Genomic DNA, 22,167 nt, shown 5'->3' on the forward strand with positions numbered 1-22,167 from the left:
TATTTTTCCAGTAAATATGACACAGGAATTAACCTGTGCCCAACATTTGTACCGCCAAAGCTGTGGCTGGGCTTCCACTTCAGGAAATAGCTCATTGGCTCTGCTTGCTTCCAGAACTGGGGGCTGTCCAGGGAGCTGCTGAAAGAGAGGAGATACCTCTGCACAGCCAGAGAAGAGGTCTGTGAAGAAAATGGGATGTGTAGGACATGCAGCTGTTACCAGCTCCTTCCAGGAGTGGTGAACTCAAGTCTGAGGCTTTATTACTGTGCCAGACAATGCTCAGTGGCACCAGGGGAAGAAGCACTCATCCCTTGGTTCTCGCAGTCTGTGTCCATCTGTGTCACCCAAGATGTTTCTGTAGGGCTGGTGGGTCTGAGGTCCACAATCTGCTTGTGATTGTGAAGAATTTCAGCCATTGAAATGCTGACAGGTCATTGGTGAGAAGTTTGTTAGAAACCCATTTCTGCCAGAGCAAGGGGAAGTGCAGGTGTGCGTTTGTTGCTGCTGGAATGTGCTGAATGTGGAATTGCGTTCGTAAGAAATAATGCTCGGTTAGCTAATTACCCTAGTTACTAGTTTTAAGAATATAATTAGATAAGCCATGTAGTGAGCAATGCCCAGTCTAGCTGCAAAATAAAAATACAAGTAGCATGAGGCTTCCGTACTCTTCATTCTGTGTTGCAGTTCAGAGGTAGTTCTTTGGGAATTGTAATAAAATGGGTAAGCTTCAAGGAGCATTAGGGCTTGAAGCAGCTCCTCAAAGCAGGGAATCTCGCAGTCTGTTAACTGTGGTCAGCCCAGGCAGGAAAACTTTCTGATGGTTAAGCCAGTGTACTCCCTGTGTTAGCAGACTCCAGCTCATCACAGATAACCTATTCAAACCTGTTTTCATTTCATATCCTTCCCAGCTTGTGCTCATAACCAAATGTAGCAGCATCCCCTGAGGGACAGAAACCTGCTGGACTCTGCTGGCTTCTCTCCTGAGGGTTTAAGCAATGGGAACTGGACATAAGTGGCAGGCTGTGGGTTACATCAGAGTGATTTGTGTCAGCAACTCAGGGGTCCTAGTGATCATTGCACTTTGTGTGGAGATGGAATCCCTTGTGATCATTGTGCTATGGGCAAAGGGTATGAGAAGTGTCCCCGTCAATACCACAGTGAGGAGGAAGAAGAAACAAGGGAATAATTCCCCTGGGTCAGCTGCAATATTGTGCAAAGAAATGTTTTGTTTATTGTTTAAATTGCATGAATGTTCTTAGAAAAGGGGGAGGGTAGGTAACTGAGAGATACGTCCTGTTACAGAATGTTCTGAAATCTGTGCGCTGAACAAATAAACACAGAAGGAGTGGAATTTATGCGGACTAAGATGGCAGTCAGACTTGTGATAGACGTAATATTTCTTTACCCGGAGACAAGACCCCAACAACTGGTGGAGAAGACAACAGGATTGGCTGAAGAAGCCCGGAAAAAGGAGACAACAGGATTGGCTGAAACCCAAGAAGCCCGGGAAACCAAAAAGTATAAGAGACTATCCTCAGAAGTTCCCAGTGTGCGTCTTGGGCAGAGCAGAGACTCCCTGGCGCACCCAGCGCTGCTTGCTTATTGTCTCTCGATATTAATTATAATAAAAATCAATTAAAACAGATTGGCTAGGTTTTTATAACAAGGCATAGTGCCAGCTAGTACAGAGCTGCTTTATTCTGTGGGGCAGGTTCTCCATTGCTATGAACTGCTGCAGCCTCATGGATCACAAGTGGCCCATTAGGATATTACACTGGTGTGAAGCTTGGTACCACTTCTGTTCTCCTTTATGTAGTTTGCATGATGCTGACCTGTGATAAGAATTTGCCCAAGGGGGCTCCCATGAAGCCTAATCTGCTTTGCCAGCTGCCAGAAAATAAAAACTCTTTCAAAAAAGTACAGACAATGAGAGAGATAAAGCAACCAGGAACAAGTCAGAGTTTGATGTGATGTGTTTGCCCCTCTCCCACCTCTCGACATGCAGTGAAAACAGGACCAGTGTTGAAGCCCAGGAGCAAAGGAAACCAGAAGCACAACAAACCCAGTCAGATACATGATGTTAACCCACTGGTACAAACACACCTCATTGCTAGCCAGGACGGGTCTTTGAAGCAGGGCCTGGAGACAGCAAAGGAGAAGGGGGTGTGTGTGTGGATGTAATCTTGGGTGCTTAGCACCCTTGAGCTCCCATAACCTCAGCAATGTAAAGGAGGAAAGCAAGTGGGCTCTTTGACATAGACTTGGTTCCAGCCAATGTCTTTCCTTGGGAGGAGATGAAGGTGAGGCAACAACAGAGCATGTTAATGGAGACCAGCAGTAAGCTCTTGTCTCCAGCTCCCATGCTGGAGGGAATCCTGAGCTCAGCAGAGGTGAACAAGAGCAAGGCATCCAGGAAGGAGCTGCTACTTTCGGGGGGAAGGAGGGAGCATATTGGCGTGTCAGTAGGATGCAGTAGCTCCTACTGCAGTACAAGGGGTGTGGGACCCTTAGGGTGCAGGACCTTTAGAATTAGCCTTCCATTAGGACACAAAAGGTGCAAAACTGTGTGAATTGCTGAGGCAGAATGTGATACAGCACTTAAACCTGCAGTGTGGTGCCTACAGCAAGAGGAGCTCACACCTGCCCTGGACTGCAGTGACCCAGCCAGGAGTCACCCATGCACCAGGATGATCATTCCCAGCTGCCTGAGCTGCTTGGGAACATGGAGCTTGTCTTCAGATAAAGCAGACTGATTCTAAAGATTGCCTTCAGTTCAGACTAACAAGCATCAGCCGAAGCTGCCAGCTGGGCTCACTTTCCCTATTGGTATTAAAAGGAGCTTAACAAATGTGAAGCGCACACAGACATTTTGTCTGTGTCCAAACAGGGCTGCTCATTGAACATTGGAGCCACAGTCCCATCTGTCATATCCCTAACCTTTCAAAAGGAGTTCTGTTCCCTGTGCACTGAGTATGTCTGAACTAAAAAACTATTGAAATAGAGTCATAAAAATTATCACCAAAGTAATAGAGAACTCCAGTCCCCTCAGCCCCAGGGTAGGTGAGGTGCAACTATAGTAAGGAATAAAGTGAGACATATATCAAAACAAAGAGAGCGTTCTGATGAAAGAAGTGCAATGTCATGTTGTTACAGAGAGCTTCACTGCTGCTCTCAGGAGAGAAGAGCAACCACGAGACTGCAGATACACAGCTCCTGTGGAAAAAGGGCCAGGGCTCAGCTCAAGGTTGTCTCTCTCTCTCATCAGCTAATGGAGGAGTCACTCTCCAGATCCAGAAGTGGTTCCAGGAGCCTTTTAAACCCATCAAGTTGTGTGCCACATAGCAACAAACACATGACCACAAAGCTCTCACTGCCATCACAATCCTGAATCATCAGATGTGGGCCCAGGATACCCACAATGGGGCACATACGTGCTTCTCTCCCTCATCTGGCTTACTGATCTGTAAGTTCTGCAGGAATTTCTACAACAGGATGGCAGGAGTCATTTTGTTCCCAGGTATGGACAGGCATTGTCTGGAACTGAGGGGAGAGGGATACAATAATGCAGGAGATTAGAGCATCTTTATGCCTTTCCATCTCCAGAATCCAAGCCTGGTCACCAGCCTGCTGGAAAGACTCTGGTACCTGTGAAGAGACAAGCAGCAGTTAGGGGTAACTAAAATCAAGCTTTGGTTGGAGAGCTGCAGCATCTGTAGGCTAAGAAAATAGGCAAGTCATCTTCAGCCTCCTTTTGGTGGGGCTGCTTTGAGTATAGGATGGAGTCACCATTTATAGAAAAGGTTTTCATTAACGTATACTTCTCTCTCATCCTTTCCATTGAGTGAGAGATTTGTCATTTCATTTCAGTCTTACATTAGCAATGTTTGTGTGCATGTTGGGAGCTCTCTTAGAAATATGGGATCTCAGCATCCACTTGTGCTGCTTCTTGGAAGCCAGTTCCTTGTTTCAGCTGATCTGCAGGATGGTACAAGCATTTTTTAATTTTGGGGTGGCACAGTTCATTTGTATTGCTAGTGCTCCATGTAAGTAGGATACAGCTCCTGTTTTTCACTGCAAATAAATTATCTAATGACTCAGTATTTTTTTCCTGTTGCAAAATCATTTGCAGCCTAGTGGCGTTTTCCATGACTGCACTTGTCTATAATCACTCACCAGATCATTTATTTGGGCAACTTTCCACTTATGGAAAGCCCAAGTCATTACAGTTCCTGTAGCATAAGTGATGCCATGTCTCCACTGTCTGGATGGATGACTTGTATTTTAAGTAAATGATGAAAATGAGTGAAATTTTTGCTGGTGCAAGTTTTTGTATTGGCACACACAGGAATGCACAAAAAATAGAGCCATTTACCAGACTTTTAACACAATTTAGATGGTTATTTATGCACTTATTTATGCTAAAATGCTATGCACTTATTATTTATGCTAACAGCAAAGTGAGCAGCCCAGAAGAGAAATGGGCTGATGTCAATCTCCTCTTGAGGCGGGACTCACTAGCTAACCCATTCTCTGTAGTTCAGCACCTGCAAAATTTCTCATTTAAAAGCTTTCCCTGAACTTCCTTGCAATCTCTTGCTAACCTGGCTGAGATCACAGGCAATTTCAGTAACAATCAAAATGATTCTAATTTTGACTTCAGGAATATCTTTGATGAATGCTATCCTGGTTTCTTTTTTATTCATCTCCCTTGGTTTATGACTTCCACCTCAGCCATAATGCAGAAATTGTTTTTGCCTTCCATTTTATTCATCAGGTCATTTTTAGCTTTCTTCCCTCTTTTGCTTCCTGCCAATAAATTCACCACCTGAACCTGTAGCTACAAAAATCGTTTCCATCAGAATTGCCATTGTCCTTAGTGTCATTAAAAGTTACAGCTACTCTTAATGTGTAAGTGCCCAGTTTGACAGAGTTCACTTTACATGGCTTTGCTTTTCCCACTCTTTACTCTGCATAGAGCAGGACGCTGTCAGATGAGCCTGTCTTGAGAGGGGAGGCTGAGTGTGATATGAGTGCTGGCACACAGTCTCTTGAAAATTAAAAGATGGAGAGACTGTCAGCAGTGATGGTGTTTAGTTTTCTTTCCCTTGGAGTCCAGCAATGACAGGGGATGGGAGATACCCAGTCCTTCCCAGGGACACGTAGGAAAGACATGCATGTGGATACAGCTGGTGGATCTGGATCTGAGTCAAGGTACTGACAAGTGTGTGCAGAAGTACCAGGTTAGATCCATTGCATTCAAAACCACCTTGACATCAGCAGAGATGGAGATGATGGCATCTCATTTAAAGGAGGTGGGAGCTAACATGCTGATGAGTTTTGCAGTTATACCAGGAGCCCTGGCGTCTGCTGTGCGTTTGCTCTAGTTGATGGCTGCTTGGGTTTCCACGGGGCTCAGAAAGCAAGCCCACTGGCTTAATTTCCTGGTTATGCAACACTTCAAATTCCATTCAACAAAGCAGATTTCTCCAGTTGTTCTGCCCATATTGTAAATGCCTGTTTAACTGTGAAGAGTATCACGGGTCCCGATAGCAGGTCAGTTCAATTCAGTGGAAATACTTAGCTTGTCTTCTACTATGTCTATTGTAACATGTTCAGATGGTTGTAAACACTTACATGAAGCTTTACAATTTCCTTCCTCAAAAGAAATGTCAAGTATTTGTGATACAATAGTTGTAAAGTGTGTATTGCTCTGTAGCTGTGTATAACTGATAAAGGGCTATTGTGCAGTAGTCAGACAGCATGAGGACATGGTCCTTAAGTGACCACTTCATGGGACCTTGTCAATGAGATAAGGTCTTCAAGTGTGATTATGGGACGTTCTTGTACAAATACCCTCTTCAGGCTTAGCTGGAAAGTATAGAAAGCAGAGGGAAGAGAGCAGCCCAATAAATTCTGCTAACCGTATCTCAGAATAGATTACTCCAGGGCTATTGAGCAGCCTGGATGCTAGCTCCAGCAGAAATGTAAACTTTCTTCCATGAGGCTGAAAACTCAGGTATGAAGAAAATACCACACAATTCAGTCTCCTTTTGAAAAGGTGAGGAGAGGTCCAGAGTCTCAGGAGATGGCTGTGCTAAACATGCCTGGAGGAAATGAGGAGCTGGCATCTAAATACATAGTGGGAAGTCTGAAGGAGTTACAGGTCTGTGTATAGTCTGTTAAACTACACAAGATCCACCAGCTCTTGAAATACTTACATGCCAAGTAACACTTTGCTCTCAGAAGGCTGCCTGGAAAATGGGCACCATTTTCCCAGCTCCTGGAGCAGTATGAGCATCTAACCCCAAGTCTGAGAGAAGCCAGCTGGATTAATCACAGCTGATTGCAGGAGACTGCCGCCTTAAAACATGGTCTGGGATCTCTCCTGAGCTGGGTGATAGCCCACATACAGGACTGAAATGAGTGAGCTTGGAAGCAGCAGCAGTTAGCCTGGTGAATGTGACAGCAAAGTGAAAACCGAGGAAAATTGCTTCTGATTGACAGAACAAACAGGTAAAGAAAAAGTATCAGTCAGGTGTCATCTTCAGAGCTTTTTGTTTGTCTTAGGTAAATCACTCCCTTTCCACCTCTCTAGAGATGTTTGTGTAGAAGCAGCTAAGAGTAATTGACAAGCAGACATGCAGACAGAGGGATCCTTATTGGAGGCAGGGAAGAGGGGGGCTGCAGTCTAATGTTATATATATATATATATATATATATATATATATATATGTGCTTCCTCCATTCACTCAAAAAGAATACTTACTACTCAGTAATAAGCTTTTGCAAGGCAATCTGTATGTTATAGAAGAGTCTTGCACAAGTTTGAGGAGGCAGAGTGGTGGCTTAGGGTGCTGTAGTTATGGAAGCTAAGGGTGAAGTTTAGTGTTTGGGACAAGAAGATTTCTGTGACAAATGAGATAGCTCAGATACAGTAAGCTTCTTGCAAGATCTTGCCTAAAATTGTTTCGGTGATTGTACCAGCTGCCTTGGTCTAAAGAAATGTTCGATTCAGATCTCTTCAGCTGTAGAAAAGCATAAAAGTATTTTTTGAATCTGAGTTTTGAATTCAATTTTCCATTTGCTTTTCTCTACCTCTCTCTGGTAGAAGGAACGAATGAGGGGTTTAGGCTATTTTATGAAATAATTGTTTGATCATAGGATCTCTCTATTTGTCCAGCAGTCCATCTGGGTGACTTGAGGTCCTGCTGAAGCCCTCAAGTGTGGATCTCTCAGAGCTGTGGTATTTCTGTGGTTCTGTGAAACCTAGCAGCTGACTAAAGAAAGACCCATGTAGTGCCCAACTCCATAAGAGAGGGATTCTCTTGTCACTGTGAGGAGTAGCTGGATGATCTTAGCAGTCATAATTCCTACATGTGCTGGCATTTGCTTCCACAAAGAGGATAAAAATGGTGGGGAGCTTGTGTGGGCATGAAGGTGAAGATGAGATATGGTACCCACATCTTGTTTGGCTTCCTCATTTCCCCTGCTCCAGGTGTATCTTGGTTTTCTTTCTGTTTCCTTTGCTGCCTTTTTCGTTTGTTTGTTTATATCATCTGTCAAGTTTGTCATTATGTGTTCATGCACATAAAATCTTTATTAGCCATGCATATTCTCTATTCTCTGTTTTAATTTTCCTTCCTTCCTTCTTTGTTAACAAACTGCTGATTGCAGATGTTTCCCATTTGACAGCACCTGAGACTAAGGTTTTCCAGCCACACAACCAGTTGAGTCCTGGCTCTTTTCCTCTGGTCACCCTGCTGTGCAGGATGGGGCTGTTCCCTGGTAGAAGCAGGGAATGAGCCTGACCTCCCAGCCAAACCTGGGGTCACAGTCCTCCTTGAGATCAATAGAACAGAAGAGAAATAGAAGTTGAGCTGTGACCTTAGGTGTGGCTATAAACAAGGGTGTTCAGAGTCCACATCCTTGTGCTTATTTTAGTCTCTTTGAAGCAACTGGCCAAAGGAGAGGTGAATCACGGTCAGTGGTGAGACTAAGAAGGTCCTTTGTGCTCTGTGTCCCACTTGATCTGCTTTCAAAAGCCCTTGAATACGTATCTCCTTCTCACCAACTTAACCACAATAGGACCCTACTCTGAAAATATCAAAGAACGTATCTCCTCACTAGTTCCGAGGGTTAGTGCTGTCTCCCCTGTTGTAAGTGAAAATTGGGTAAAAGGAGTTTCAGGTGCTTTGCACCAGTTTTCCCAAGTCAAAATGCTGTACTGATACCTTCTACAAAAGGACCTAGTTTGCACCTCGGGTTTTAATGATAGGTTTATTTCTTAAAATACACCTTGAACAATAAAGGACCATGCAATTGTGTGGACATGTATTCAAGTTATGGCTGGGCACAGTGAACATCCTTCCCTGAGGATCATGGTGAGAGGAGTGTCTCTGCACCAGTATCTCTTGAAATCCTTCCTAACAAATCCTTCCCTAGAGAGTCTTCTAAGAGATTATTCTGCCTTGGACAGGTGCAGTGAATAAATCATCTTATGGTCCAAGCTTTTTATGATCCTTTAATCTTACCACTTCTTCCAGAATATCAGTTTAAGAGACACCAGTAAAGCGTTTGCACTGTCTGTGTGGGAATGGCATAGCCTCTGTGCCCTCTCTGCTTTGCACTTCAGAAACCCTCCACGGTTTTTTGACCTAGGTTTTCAGTAGGGGTGAGAGTTTCTTCTCAGGATCTGATGTCACCCAGCATTTGAACTTCAGTGGCTACAAAAGTGTAAACCACCACTTTTCCATGGGGGATGAATCTTTAAACAGTGAGTCGGGAAACAAAACTCTGGGACACCTTTCACTAATTCCTGGTTTGTCATTTGCTGCTTGGTCTGTGTCCTGGTTACATAAATAAATAGAGGACTTTCTTGGCCAATGTCCCATAATTGTTCCACAACAAGGGTAGCTACAGGGAAATTAATAGCTGAGTCCACAGTAAAAAGATGCTCAATCAGTGTGCTTGTGGTAAAGCCCTTTTGAAAAGGGACTCAGATGTTAGCATATATGAGACATTTATAAACTAAGTGGTCAGGAAGGCTGGAGTCACCCATGGAGGTGAGGGCTGGGTAAGAACCATGGTAAGGGACACTGGGGGGCAAGTGAGTAGAGTGGTCAGATAGAGGAAGATCTCGGAGGCAAGACCAAGTAGCTTGACCTTGATAAGATGGGGAAGAGGAGGTGGCTGAGAAGAGTCTTCTTGTTCTGCCAGAGCAGACTTTTTGTTTGCTGCCTGTCGCTTGTACCACGGAGGTGTGCTTTCCTTCTTCAGTTGTGTGCAGTTCTTCCTTCTTGAAAAGTTGCTTTCAGTGTCAAGCAACATCATGGTCTATTACGGTGTCATTTTCATGTTACACGAACAACGCAAAAGCAGAAGATGTGAACGTCATGTCTCATTTACTCAGTTGCAGAGTCGTTCAGGGGCATCTTCTACTTGTGCTGATCGTCTTTAAGCCGTAGATGGGCTGCAGTCCTGGAAATGCATCATGTATTTCTTAGCATTACAGCCACTATAGTAGTGAAGATGGGGACAAGTCCTGAAGGATACATCAGTGAAAGCCCCTGCAAATCACAAGATCTAGTTCTACTGCTCCATATAATTAGCGATTAAGATGAGTAAAAACAAAGCAGCAATTTTCTTATTGATCCCTCAGCAAATAGTTCTATTTTCTTCTGTATTGTTTCTTCTTATTAAATAGCCTTGAATAAGAAATGTCAGTCAAGTGAATTTAGATTCCTGGTGCTTTAGACAGAAATCAAAGCAGGATTGAATGAGGAAAGATAATTAGAGAGAGGAATTCCACCTCCACAGACTTCCTCCCTTGCTCGAGGAGTGCTGATTTTATCTAAATTGCCAAAGCTGTGAGCAAATGAGGGGTGATGGGAATTATAGACTGCAGACGCTGAGACAAAGCAAGGGAAGCTTCAATTAGTGCATTTTAAGGTAGAAATGAATTTCCTGGGAATAAATTATTTGACTCAAGACATACAGAGCTTCTTAGAGACAAACTGAAAAGCTTTTTACCTGCCAGAACCAGAGTTCACATGTTGTATCTGTCTCATAGAAATGAGTGACCATCACTGGCATGTGAAACACATGGGGAAGAATTCTCTTTTCCTTTGCATCTGTTTATTTTAATATATATAGAGAAAGGAATTATCATTTCTGCAGATTCCCATCAATGCAACAGAAAAGATTTTTTCAATACCCACATTTTCTTTATCACTAACATTAAGTGTCAGTGATTGACCTACAGTTGCTGAGGAATTGGGAATTGCGTATTGAACATACAGGTACTGAAAGGAAGTGATTTTCCTTTCAGATTCTCCTCTTACCCTCCTTTCTCAGCTCTGTTGTCATCCTTTCATCACACTTGTACACATGTAGGACACTGTGAACCTTAGAAACTGACCTTTACGTTTTTCAGCAGATTTCCATAGCTTTTCAAAGGGTGAGAGCGTGACAATTCTCTGTTACTCAGAGGTGGATAGAGATTCGTGTCTGAATTGATGGAGCTGAAATGGAACGATTTAGCTGGGTGTTTTAATCCAGAACTCCCTGACTTCAGCAGAATTATTCAAGCTCTTAATTATTCAGCAGAATTATTCAAGCTCTTTATATATTCTGTGTGAGGCAGTTGCTCACAAACCTTGTTGAAAACTGGGCAAAACTGGGGCCAGGACCAGATCTAATGGTTATGTTATGGGAGTGCTTACAGACGCCTGATACAGGTACTGCACAAGCGCAGAATAAAATGGTTTTGCCCCTCCAAGAGCAACACTGTTCTCCTCTGTTCTGAAAAGTGGGAATGTAAGCACATTGAGAGGTTGGCAAATGGGCAGGCCACCTTTCCAACAGCTTGGGGTTTTCTGGCAATGGCAGTCTACATGAGATACGAGTATGCCCCATCCCTGGAAGTGTTTAAACAGCTTGGACAGGGCTTGGAACAACCTTGTCTAGTGGAAGGTGTCCCTGCCCATGGCAGGGTGTTGGAACTGGATGATCTTAAGGTCCTTTCCAACCCAAACCATTCTGTAATTCTGTCATCTGGAAAATTGCCCTGTCCGCCCTTCCTGGGATGCGCCACCACTCATGATCTTCCAAAAATCCAACTGTGCTTCCAGCCAAATATGTAAGATAATAACAAGTGGGTTAGAGCAGAGGGATGACCTAGTGGTTTCCGCTCAGTCTTTTTGACAAAGGAACCTCATGAAAGCCTAAACACCCCATGCCTGCTCTGGGAAAACAGGTATCCTGTTCGCTAGTTTGTCTAATGTTCCAGTTGCCTATTTCAGGTGTTGCTATTTTGTCCTATAGGTTAATTTATATTACCCGTGATGAATGAATGCAGTCAAGAGGTGTTGAACGCTAATATGTTTATCTTATGGCAAGATAGAAATGTTGCAAACTTGTGAGCTACAGGAGGAAATGGGCTAATTTTAGATTTGTTCCTAGCCCTCGCCATGCGAATGGTGTCGCTGCGAGCCCAGCAATGAAGTTCACTGTGTTGTAGCAGACTGCGCAGTTCCTGAGTGTGTCAACCCAGTCTATGAACCAGAACAGTGTTGTCCTGTCTGCAAAAATGGTAAGAAAGTACTGTGTTGGCTTTAACAAACAGACATAAAGGAAACAGTTTATTAAAATGTTGTTACTGATGCATCGCCAGGAGATTTGCTTCCATTGGCACAGGGTAGTGGTGGGTCTGTTGCTTCCCCTTGTGCCTGGGCTTCATGTACAAGGTGGCGACTGTGAAAACTAAGGCTTCCCTTCCTGGCCTGTGTCTTCTCATTGAAACTGATGGGACTGCTGACTTAAGTAAGGCATTACAGGAGCGAGTCCTGGTATCTGAGATAGTGGCTTCATGTCTTTGCTTTTTTCTCATAATTCGTCTAACATGAAATCAACTATATAATTAAAAAGAGAGTTTCTGTCCTAAATTAAGAAACCAATTATTATTACCTAAAACTAGGGGAAAATTCACAGAAATTGATGGGAAAACTTCCATTGGGGGTGATAAAACACCCACCAAGCCTGTAACATTGTTAGTTGTGTGCTGGAGTCTGTGTGTGTAGTGTTGGCCCCCGTTGCCCTTCTGAAAAGATTTAATGAATTGAAGTCTAATATAGCAATACTTTCAAGAAAGGTTTTGGGATGACTGAAGGTGCCTCTTCAAAAAAGAAATCTGTTTCCAAGAAGGTCTCCCCACTCTTGTATCACAGCCTGTATGCACATATGTCTCTGGAAAGACATCTTTCTAGTGCACGTATGAAGAGAGATTGAAAGATGAGCTAGCATCACATAAACATCTTCATGGCTTTCTTGACATATAAGAAATAGCTACTTAGTCTCATCTTCTTGTGATTGGAATTCACTGTCCATATATATTTCCTCTTGCATACATCACCACTGCTGGATAAGAGTAATGGTTGCTTTTGGATCTAAATGAAAATGTTTAGAAAGAAATAACATTTTCAACACATTTTCTGCTCATTAAGATGGAGAAAAAGCAAAGAGTTGGAAATGCAAAATATTTTTACTAAAGGAATTGGCATAAATAATTCTAGTCTGGAAAATTGTACCCAAAATACTACTTGTAACCTTGAGGTTTATATTAACCAATTATTTTTACTCAAAAGTGTTTGAAAGGTTTTCATTTAGAGCTTTATGTTTCTATTGAAAAGCAGAAAATGTTCACAGGAAATGTCATTGGGTTGTAGTTGGGGATGAACTTAAGAGAAAAGCTGTGTTAACCAGATCTGTCCACCACCTTCATGTATGTCCCACTGCGCTTGGGTGTGAGGTTTCCCATTGCACTCTGCAAGATTGGTGTCTTGGGTTGATGACTGGGAGGGGTAACAGTGGCCATTGCCGTGCCTGTCACCACAGCTCAGATTCATTTACACCCAAACAAATGCCTCTTGTGTGTGTTTGGCCTCTGTGTTCCCATCAAGTACAGGGTGCCATGCTGAATGCCCCTCATTTACAGTGGCAGCACTTGTCAATTCCTTCCCATCTGGTTTGCTTCACATGAATCCAGCCTGTGAGCAGGCTTCCCAGGAGAGTATACTCAAAGGTGGCTTCACATGGGTCCAGGAGCTGCTGGATTTCCCTATCAACACCATGACCACTTCCTCTGATAACCAGACTCCCCCAGTTCAGGGGGTTGGTGGCTTTCTGTGTTGTAGTCCCCAACATATCTGGTGACCAGGAAAGGGCATCTTTCTTCTAAAGACAATCAGAGTGCCCAGGTAACAAGGAGGACAGGGAAGGAAGCAGCTCCTACTGATGGGAATGAGGATGGAAGGACAGAAAGAAAATCAGACACCTGGTGAAGAGGCTCCAGGGCACAGTGTAGTGATTGGAACTAGGAGCCAGGAGGCTTCCTCCATGGTTTTGCCGAATTTCTCCACTCCTGTCTTCGCTCATTAGTTGGAGGTATAGATATAAAATTGTCTGAAAACTATTTTAGGCAGGGAAGTATTTCTCACCATCCTCTTAAAAGCAGCCTCTATGCCTTGGGGATCCTGATCTCTGGGGCCAGGGAGACCAGGTCTTGCAGCAACAGCGCCAACAGCTCCCTTCATCCATCCAACGGTGGGTGGAGAGGCGGTGCAGTGGCGTGGCTGTTCCTTCGGGGGTGCTGTGGAGGGGAGCTGAACGCTTTCTGCCGTCCCATCCTAGCTGTAGGTATGAAAACCCACAGCTGGCAGGGCTTCCTGCTCCTCCTGCAGAGCTGGAGATGACTGGCCAGGTTTGGCATTACCATTTGCAAATGAAATTAAATCATTCATACGATGTTAGAAGTCAGTAGGCACCAACCTAGTCTTCATTGTCACAGGGAATCTAATGGGCAGATTTTGTTACTGCTCTTGGATGTAGCTCCAAGTGTGGCGCACACCCCTTGCCTCCCTCTAACATTTTGGGAACTTCATGTGAAAGAGTAGCAGACGTTGCTATGGCTCTTACCCCTGTGAATCCCTCTGACACTACCTGATGAATGAGGATCACAGTGCTTTAAGCTGTCTAGTCATCTTGAGACCAGAATGTTATCTTTCAGCTCTCCGCTGCAGCCAGCCAATTAAAGCTCAGTCTTACAAATGCATGAAGATAACAAAAGCTGACAGACCCACTTAAATGACTGAAAATCCTTTTTTTTCTTTTTTTTAATTTATTTGTTTTTTTCTTCAGTCCAGTAGCTTTTGCTTTCTCCATAAGTGGTGAAGGCAGTTACAGTGCCGTGTTTCAGTGTGATGAAAAGATTTTAGCTTCATCTCAGTCCCTGCAGTCATCATTTTAGACTGGCAAACAGGAGAGCTCAGGGGATACAACTTTTGGGTGGATGGGGAAGTTAATCCCTAGAACAACATGTAGTGCAAATCCTCATTCCAAAAGCTACTCCTTAAAATTTTGGTAAAGATCCTCATTTTAGGTTAAAACACGACCCTGCGTTTGCTGCACTCTGCTAGCAGCATAGCTTACCTTCTTGTTTAGCTTTTGCTGCCATTAATGGAAGAATAATTTCCTCTCAATACACTCAGATAGTTTTTCACACCATTCTTAATTATGTCTTGCTAAGGGCAAAAGTGCTGTGAATCAGTGAGCACTGGCACAGGGTGCCCAGAGAAGCTGTGGCTGCCCGTCCCTGGCAGTGTTCAAGACCAGGTTGGACAGGGCTTGGAGCAACCTGCTCTAGTGGAAGGTGTCCCTGCCCATGGCAGGGGGTTGGAACTTGATGATCTTCAGGTCCTTTCCGACCCTAACTATTCTGTGATTCTACGATAATGCAAAAATCTGTTGAATCTAACATACCTGACCTGAAGATACATAAAAAGCCAATACCAATTTCCCTCCCCCTACCATCATTTAAGAGCAGTCTGAACAAGTGGCTTTGGAGATGTATTCCTTACTGTCAAAAGAAACTGAAGTGTTATGTTGTGCTTCACTAAATGCTGTAGCTCATGCAAAGTTGACTGTGCTTTCAAGGAGTACTGCATTACATGTGGAACAGGCACTGGGAAGCTAAAATCTGGGGGTGAAGGAGAGAGAGGATGTTTTCTTCTCCATGTCCCATTGTCCAGTTTGTCAGAGTAGATTTTAAGGTCGATGGTTCCAGATGACATGCAGTGTTTCTGTCATGGAGATGAAAGGTCACTGGATTTCACTTTTCCTGGTAGTGGCAGACTGCAGAATTATGGCCCCGAGTTGTTATTTCGAGTCATTGTGACTTCTCAAGACAAAAGTGTGTCAGCTATTGTTAACTCTCTCCTCTGCAGGATCTAAAACTTGCCTGTCAGTGTCAAAATCAAGCTCAGGGCTGCCACCATCTGTGCTATCCCTCCTGCCCCCAGGTTCTTCTGCAGTTCAGTGAGAACATCCATCCGCTCTGCTTACACCAAAGCCTGTCAGAACAAAAATCCTCCATGTAGTCCCCATGCTTCTGGGCCCAGGGCTGCAGTGGTGTTAATCATACCTCCCCTCCATCTTCTCACCTAACCCTGAACTCTTCATTTCCGAACCTCTGCTTTTCCCTCCCCATAAATTCATCAGCCGCTGAGGGCTGAGCCTTGTTATTGGTGGGACCTGTGGTTCTTAAAGCCTTCCCTTACACATCACTGCAAGGTTACTCTTTACATTTCCTTCAACCCTTTGGTCATGGTCTGGCAAGAATGCAGGGATGGGAGGGGATCCCCAGTGTATCATCATTTGCACCGCTCAATCTGGTTTAAATGGGTTCCTCTTCTTTGCCAACTGCAAACAACTCTCACCTGCTGCTGTGCACAAAGGAAGAAATCCATTGTGTTTCAGCTTCCCCAGTGCTGTTTGTTCAGAGCCAAAGAGTGCCCAACATGCCCTTTCTGAGGGGGTGAATAGATGTGCTCCAGCAGGAAGTCCCCAGTTGGTCTTGGAGGTCCCTCCTCTAATGCTGTGCTGACTTAGTGACACACTGATCTTTGCCCACTGCTCTTAGAGGAGCTCAGTTTCATGCTGCTTGTGCATCTATCCATTGTTTGCTGCTCTTTGAAAGAAAAAACAGATGCAATTTCAAATTAGAGGCCTCCCAGGTGCTTGGGGAAAGGCTGGAGGTAAGTGGAGGCAAGGGAAGGGCAGCACAGGGCTCTGGCAACCCATGTTCTCCTGATTTTAGAAAGTGGTCCTTCAGAATCGCACCCAAAAATAAGCTCAACATTAGCAAAAATTCACCATCATGGGAGATTTTATGGCACAGCTGTGTCAGGAAAATTAATTTAAAAATTCTAACAAGTGCCACAATAGAATTGTTAACTTCTCCTCTCCGAAGTGTGAAATTCTTTTCAGAGGCTTTCAAAGGCGCCTTCACCCATTTACACATACATTAACACAGTTGCTAAAATAGGCTTTGCTGTGGCACTTCCATTTTCTTGAGGGATGAACAGAATAAGCATTATAAATTCCTGTTTGGGGATCTGGTTTTGCTTCTACTTTAATTTTTGTTGCCACTGATCATCAACAAAAGAATCCTTTACCCAACAAGACAGATAAAAGCGAACGTGTCTACAATGAAATACTTCCTGGCAAGTGTGCTTACTCACGTTAGCATGGGCTTCTGGAGACATTTGTGATGAAATACTGGGCAGCAGGAAGACGTTTTGTAGATATTCTGTCACTGAGTCTTTAATTAAAGTTCTAAATTATCACAGTTGATACAGATTTCAAAGTAGACTCTGATCCTACTACCCTCCACACAGAAGTAAAAGATCCCTTTGACCTTCAGCAGATTTTATCTTGGTAAAACAGCATGTATGCAGGCAAAGCTCTTATGGGTATTTAATTTAATATGCTATAAATATTAATAATTCCATACAAATGTCTTCATCTTTGAGGCCATAAACACAAAAGTGAATAAATAATAATTTATTTCCATGCATAGAAAGCCGCATTTTACCTAAGCTTCTCCTTAATTTATTGAGAATCCAAACTTGCTGCTCATTATTTCTCTGAGTTAATTTGCAGTAAGCATTCTGTACCCCAGCCTGTTCTTTCCATAACAGTATGTTTTGCTCAGAAAACCCCCAGGGATTTTCCGAGCCTGTCGATGCTGAGGGCAGCCTTTGCTTTAGCAAACAAATATATGCTACATGTGTCCTGGAGTGAATTCTGCATGCAGTGGCAAAAATGTTACACTCTGCAGAATAACACCCAGGGGCTGACATTGAAGGCTGCCTTTTCCTCACAGAGGGGTATGTAGAAATGCCTTTCTTCTAGTGGGAGATTTTTGGAAGCTCCCAAATGTTAAAGGAGTGTCACTTTGGAAGAGGAAGAGCTCTGCCATGGACAGCGAAGGGAATTTGATGCAGTCCCGAGGTCAGGTTGTTCCCATCCTCCCCAGCCACATGCTGGGTGAAAACTGGTTCAGGAACTTCATTTCCATTTATAAATGAAGCAAGGTTAGTACTGAATACCACTCGAGTGGGTAGACTTCCCAGGAAAATCCAGATGCCACCAAAGGAGGTGCTGGTGATGCAGTTCATGATTTCTCTTGCTTCCAAATCAGGGACACAACCAAATCAATTCCCTGGTATTATCTTAGGGGGTGTTTATTTTGCAACACCCTTTGGGATTTGGAGGGATATAAAGCTCCATATAAATGTAAATTATTTATTGTATTTTAGGTGAAGGTAGTGGATTAAAAGTGCATGTTATTAACCAATATTGACAAAAAGAACTTTCCCACATGGTCTCTATTGTTCCAAATTATCAGCTATCTTGAAAAGTGCCAAAATTTTAATACCGAATAATCCAGTGCGTGGATATTAAGTTACCTGTGCTTCATTGCATAAATAGAGCTTGTTATTTATGTGCAAGATGTGGATCACTGACTCTCCAGGTCATTGTTTTGGAAAGCATCTGCTTCTAACATGATCAGTAACAAAAAAATCAATGAAGTGTGGAAAAAATTGCTAGAAGTATGAGGGAAAAAAACAGGAAGGTTTTGGGGAGAGGATGTTTTCTCGGCCATTTGGTTATATACAACTGTTGCAGGATAAAGGTGACACAGAAAATGTGGCAAGAGGATGAGAGAAGACTTCATGTTCATTTATGTTTTGGAAAACAGTGGTTTGGAGCCATGGGGAAATTCCTTTAGAAAAAGCCCCAACTAAATAAAATTCCTCTTCTAATTTATTTCAGGAATTCCTGAAATGGCCAGATTTTAAGATTGCAGTTAAAACCCCTTCAGTCAAAGTCTATGCAATATGCTGATTGGGTGTGCAGATGCAAGTTGAGTGTGACCAGCCAAGAAGATGTATCCCCCACGCTGGACTTTGGTGGACTCCACAATCCTCTTCAGAGGTCCCAGAGACCGAAGCTGGTAGCCTAGCATAGCAGCCTCACCCTTTGTTCTTGGTGGATAAAGTATTCATGGCAGCCAGACAGGTTTTTGGGTACTCAGTTGACCCCACCACCCTGTTCAGATCTCTGAGTGGTCACAGGAAGGACCTGCTCCTCTTCAGGCAATGCTTGCCCAGCGCATGGAGGCTGGTGGTTGTGTCATGGCTGACTCCTTAGCACTGCTGTGCTGATGCAGAGATGCCACCCCTAATCAGGAGTCATCTTCCAGTTTTGCAGAACCTGTAGAAGCCATCTGAACAGAGCACCAAGACTTCGTGGCCAGCTGTGAACATCGATGGTCTTGGAAGGCTGAATACAGAAGAAAATTCCTGAGACTACAAAGGATGCATTTTTGATGGTTTGAAAGCTAGTGTTCTTTGTATTTACCAGAAGGAGTGTAAACTGTGGTGCCCTATTAGCTCAATTAAAGGCCTGATCTGATTACCAACAGAGGGGAAAGAAGGATCAATTTAAGCAGTGGTAGACGATCACGACTGAAAACAAGGTGGTATATTTGGCCAAGAAGTCACCAGCCTGACAAAATACTTCAGTACTTACTTCACTGTTCCTTGAAAAATGTCATTTCCCTGAAGTTGGTTTTCAGTGGAGCTCATTCACCTCCATCACTCTGGGCTAAGTGATTAAAGGCATGTAGGTGCTGAATTAGCTGATGAGAGTTAGGTATGTAAGCACCTGTCAAGAGCTAGCTCCTCCATTGCTTTTGGAAATCTCCAAAGAGAGATCCAGTTGGATTTATCTGGATGCTTAAATGTCCTGCTAACTCAAAACTATACCCTGCTCCCTGTGGACACAGCTGTTGGAAGAGTCATCTAATAATGGTGAAAAGCTTTGGAAAGGTATATAGAGGTTACACCTTCCAAAACTGGTTATCCTGATGCTGGATTGCATCGAGGAGCACTGAGTTGAATCTGCCACCTCCTGAAGTTTAGAAGAAGGAGAGACTAAAAGAGGCAAGTGAGAGGAAAAGCCTTTAGAGAACAAAAAAGACATGAACTGAACAGTGCTTAATGTGATTAACTCCATCACACAGCTCAGTGCTCACACAGAGTAGAAGCTGCTGGACTATGTAGCCTCAGAGTGACAGGGATGCTGCCAGGAAAAGCTCCATTCAAAGAGTGCTGTGTAGGGAGCCAGCGGGACAGCAGCCCTCTTTGACCAGACATGTCCATCTGCATGCTCACAGGTCAGCTAATGCTTCCCAAGCATTTGTGATCTCTTCCTCTGCCCAGGAAACAAGCAGAGGATAATTCACATATTAAACAAGGTGGAAGAAGACTCTGCCAGACAGCCAAAAGCAGTGTAGAAACTGAAAGCCACTGTCCTGCTTATGTACCCCAGGCCCTAACCATGTTTCCATGCTTTCATCCCCGCAGAGTCCAAAATGAATGTCTACAGGCACCCTAAGAAGAAGGGTTTGGGAGGATTATGAAAAGTCATTTCTTGGATGAGACTTGTGCCAAAGTTCTCATTGAGCAGACACAGCTCACAGAGACGTGGGAAGCACATTTACATCGTCTCTGCATTGCTCTTTAAACTCAGAAATATTTATGAAGAAGCATTTGCTCATTGGTGACTGTTTCTCCTTGGGAAAAATGTTGCTGAAATTTGTGTGCACAAGCCTATGGCAGGGGTAGCTGAAGATCCACTACAATCATGATAGTACGTTGTAGAGGAGGGGATGCGTTTGGGGTTTTGGGGAGAGGGAAGAGTTCCTAGATTCAGGTTGGGAAACCAGGTTCCTTTTACAGAACACAGGCAGCCCGGGTAGGACTGAAATTGAAGCAGGAATGGGTCTGTGGTGTAACTTGAAAGACCAAAAGTGACGTTATTATCCAATTACTTTGCTGTAAGCCATTTTGCTGCAAGAGAAGCCTAAAGCCAAATCCTGAGTACGTGTCACTTGGTGTAACACTGGCTGTGTTGTTTTACTGTGATTTGCTCTAGCTGAGGATCGAACCTGAAGGAGCTAATATCTGTGTGACTCACAGGCACATTGCAGGAGGCTGGGGTGTTTTGCATGGTCAGGCTTTCTAAAAGGATTAGAGATGGGTTTGCTTTTGCTGCTCTAGAAGGTTGGGATTATTAAGCCTATCTATGAGAAGAGTGGCAGGCTCTGTCTTCATGTATTTCTAATTTAATGAATGTTTAATGCTTCTTTTATTGGAGCCTACATATATGTAGAGTAGAGGACTTGAACAAGGGGTTGACTGATGTCAAATAATTGATGTTTGAGCTGCTCCTTTTACATGAAATGCAGACTTTACAGAGCAAAGAGACTGTAATGAAAATATGAATTAAAGATTAGAGCTAAGCAAGTCTGAGAAAACTTAGAATTGAAAAAGGCACTTAGAAGTTTTCTCCTCCCGCTTCCTTTCCTTCCGTGCACATTTCTGTGTCTCTGTCCCTCGGAAGGGTCCTGTATTTCAAGCATAGCCTTCTGCCTCTCCTACACCTACGCACCTTTGCAAAGGAAATTGGTGCAGTAATCTCATTCTGGGTATTACTGTATGTTTGCACATCATCCTAGCCTGTTACGCTTGCCAACTCACCAATTAGTTCAGCTAGAGAGACTAAAAAGCATTTTTAAGGTGCGTTTTTCGTCATCTCTATCCCTGATCTGCTGACAGAGTGCAGCTCCTGGACAGAATGAAAACAAATGCAAGTTTAGTGGAACCATTTGCCAGAGGGACTCATAGTTTGTTAACAGCACGTCCAGGTGAGGGTAAAAGAACATTCTTTATACATGGCAGCAGTACTGCTGTGTGACAGTGGTTGAGCTGTGCTGCCTGAGAAGGTTCCTGAGAAGGTACAGTCTTGAGGCTGGTACAGTGCCAAGCCTGCCAAGAGATACTGCCTGTCCCTGTTGTCCAGAGACACTCTTGTGCCCATAATCATCCCTTCCACCCCCCCTTGGCCCACCTCCCTCTCAGTTAACTGTCTTCATACTCTGGCTTTCCACAACGACTTTGAGCTCTCGGTGCAGTCTACAAGCTTAGCACCATGGCATTGCTCCTGCAGCATGAAGCTTTTCCCACCTCACTTCCTGTAGCACAGGCTGCAAGGAACTTGTCTGGTTAGCGGGGTAATTTCTTGCTTTCTGTGTTTGTGTTTAGAAAACCCTTCTGCAACGTCGATCTGAATTAATGCCTAAGACACAAGAGGCTTAGGCTTAGTCATCAGCAAATAAAAGCCCAGTGGAAAAGAGGAGATGATGCTGCTTTCTTTTCTGTGGCTGATTGGGTTAGCGTGGTTCGGTTCCTTGCGCCTCTGGCTATATTGGTACAGCTAAATAAAAGAGAGCTGGGCAGAGAACTCACCTAGGGGACCCTGATTGTCAGCACTTTGTAATGGGTGGCACACCTAAGTTGCAGCAGTCACCCAGTGCTGTTTTAGCAGGCTTTGTGTGCTCCTCTGCCCACCTGTGTCTTCATGTCTTCACCCTAACCCAGATGCTAAGGGACCCTCACCCCGCTGGGCTGCAGGGCCACCCTCCTGCTAGCTCAAGCACAAAAAAATGCATACAAAATAGTTACATCTTAGGGTGAAGAGGGCAACTCCTCATGTGCCCTCTGGAGGACGTCTGGAGGTCCAGAGGAGGCCCAAGGAGAAGTGCCATGTGGTGAGGATGTGGCTGGATTTTGCCATGTGGCATTAGAGCCAGAGGAGTCTCATGCCCTGTTTCATTTTGCAGTATGGGTGTGCTGAGTCCCTCTGCAAGAATTGCTGCCACTGAACTCTTACCCCTTATTATTTTTCCCTCCAAAAGCACTGAGC

General features: G+C 44.0%; 1 protein-coding gene across 3 annotated transcripts in view; it reads left to right on the forward strand.

The window, feature by feature from the left end:
* VWC2L (von Willebrand factor C domain containing 2 like) overlaps nt 1–22,167 on the forward strand; it is a 53,077-nt gene that overhangs the window by 10,995 nt on the left and 19,915 nt on the right. Inside the window, exons 3-4 of one of the 3 annotated variants that reach the window (XM_062603457.1) lie at nt 11,461–11,590; nt 18,172–18,635. The exons of 1 other annotated variant lie outside the window; for it this stretch is intronic. In XM_062603457.1, the coding sequence (XP_062459441.1) occupies nt 11,461–11,590; nt 18,172–18,197 (156 nt within the window). In that variant the 3' untranslated portion in view covers nt 18,198–18,635. Of the gene's footprint in view, nt 1–11,460; nt 11,591–18,171; nt 18,636–22,167 lie in introns of those variants that run through there. One more of the 3 variants, XM_062603451.1, reaches the window with a different exon arrangement.

The sequence above is a fragment of the Pezoporus occidentalis genome, unplaced genomic scaffold, assembly GCF_034315485.1.
Source record: "Pezoporus occidentalis ecotype Australia unplaced genomic scaffold, CSIRO_AGI_Poc_V1 ctg118, whole genome shotgun sequence".
Lineage (NCBI taxonomy): Eukaryota > Metazoa > Chordata > Aves > Psittaciformes > Psittacidae > Pezoporus > Pezoporus occidentalis.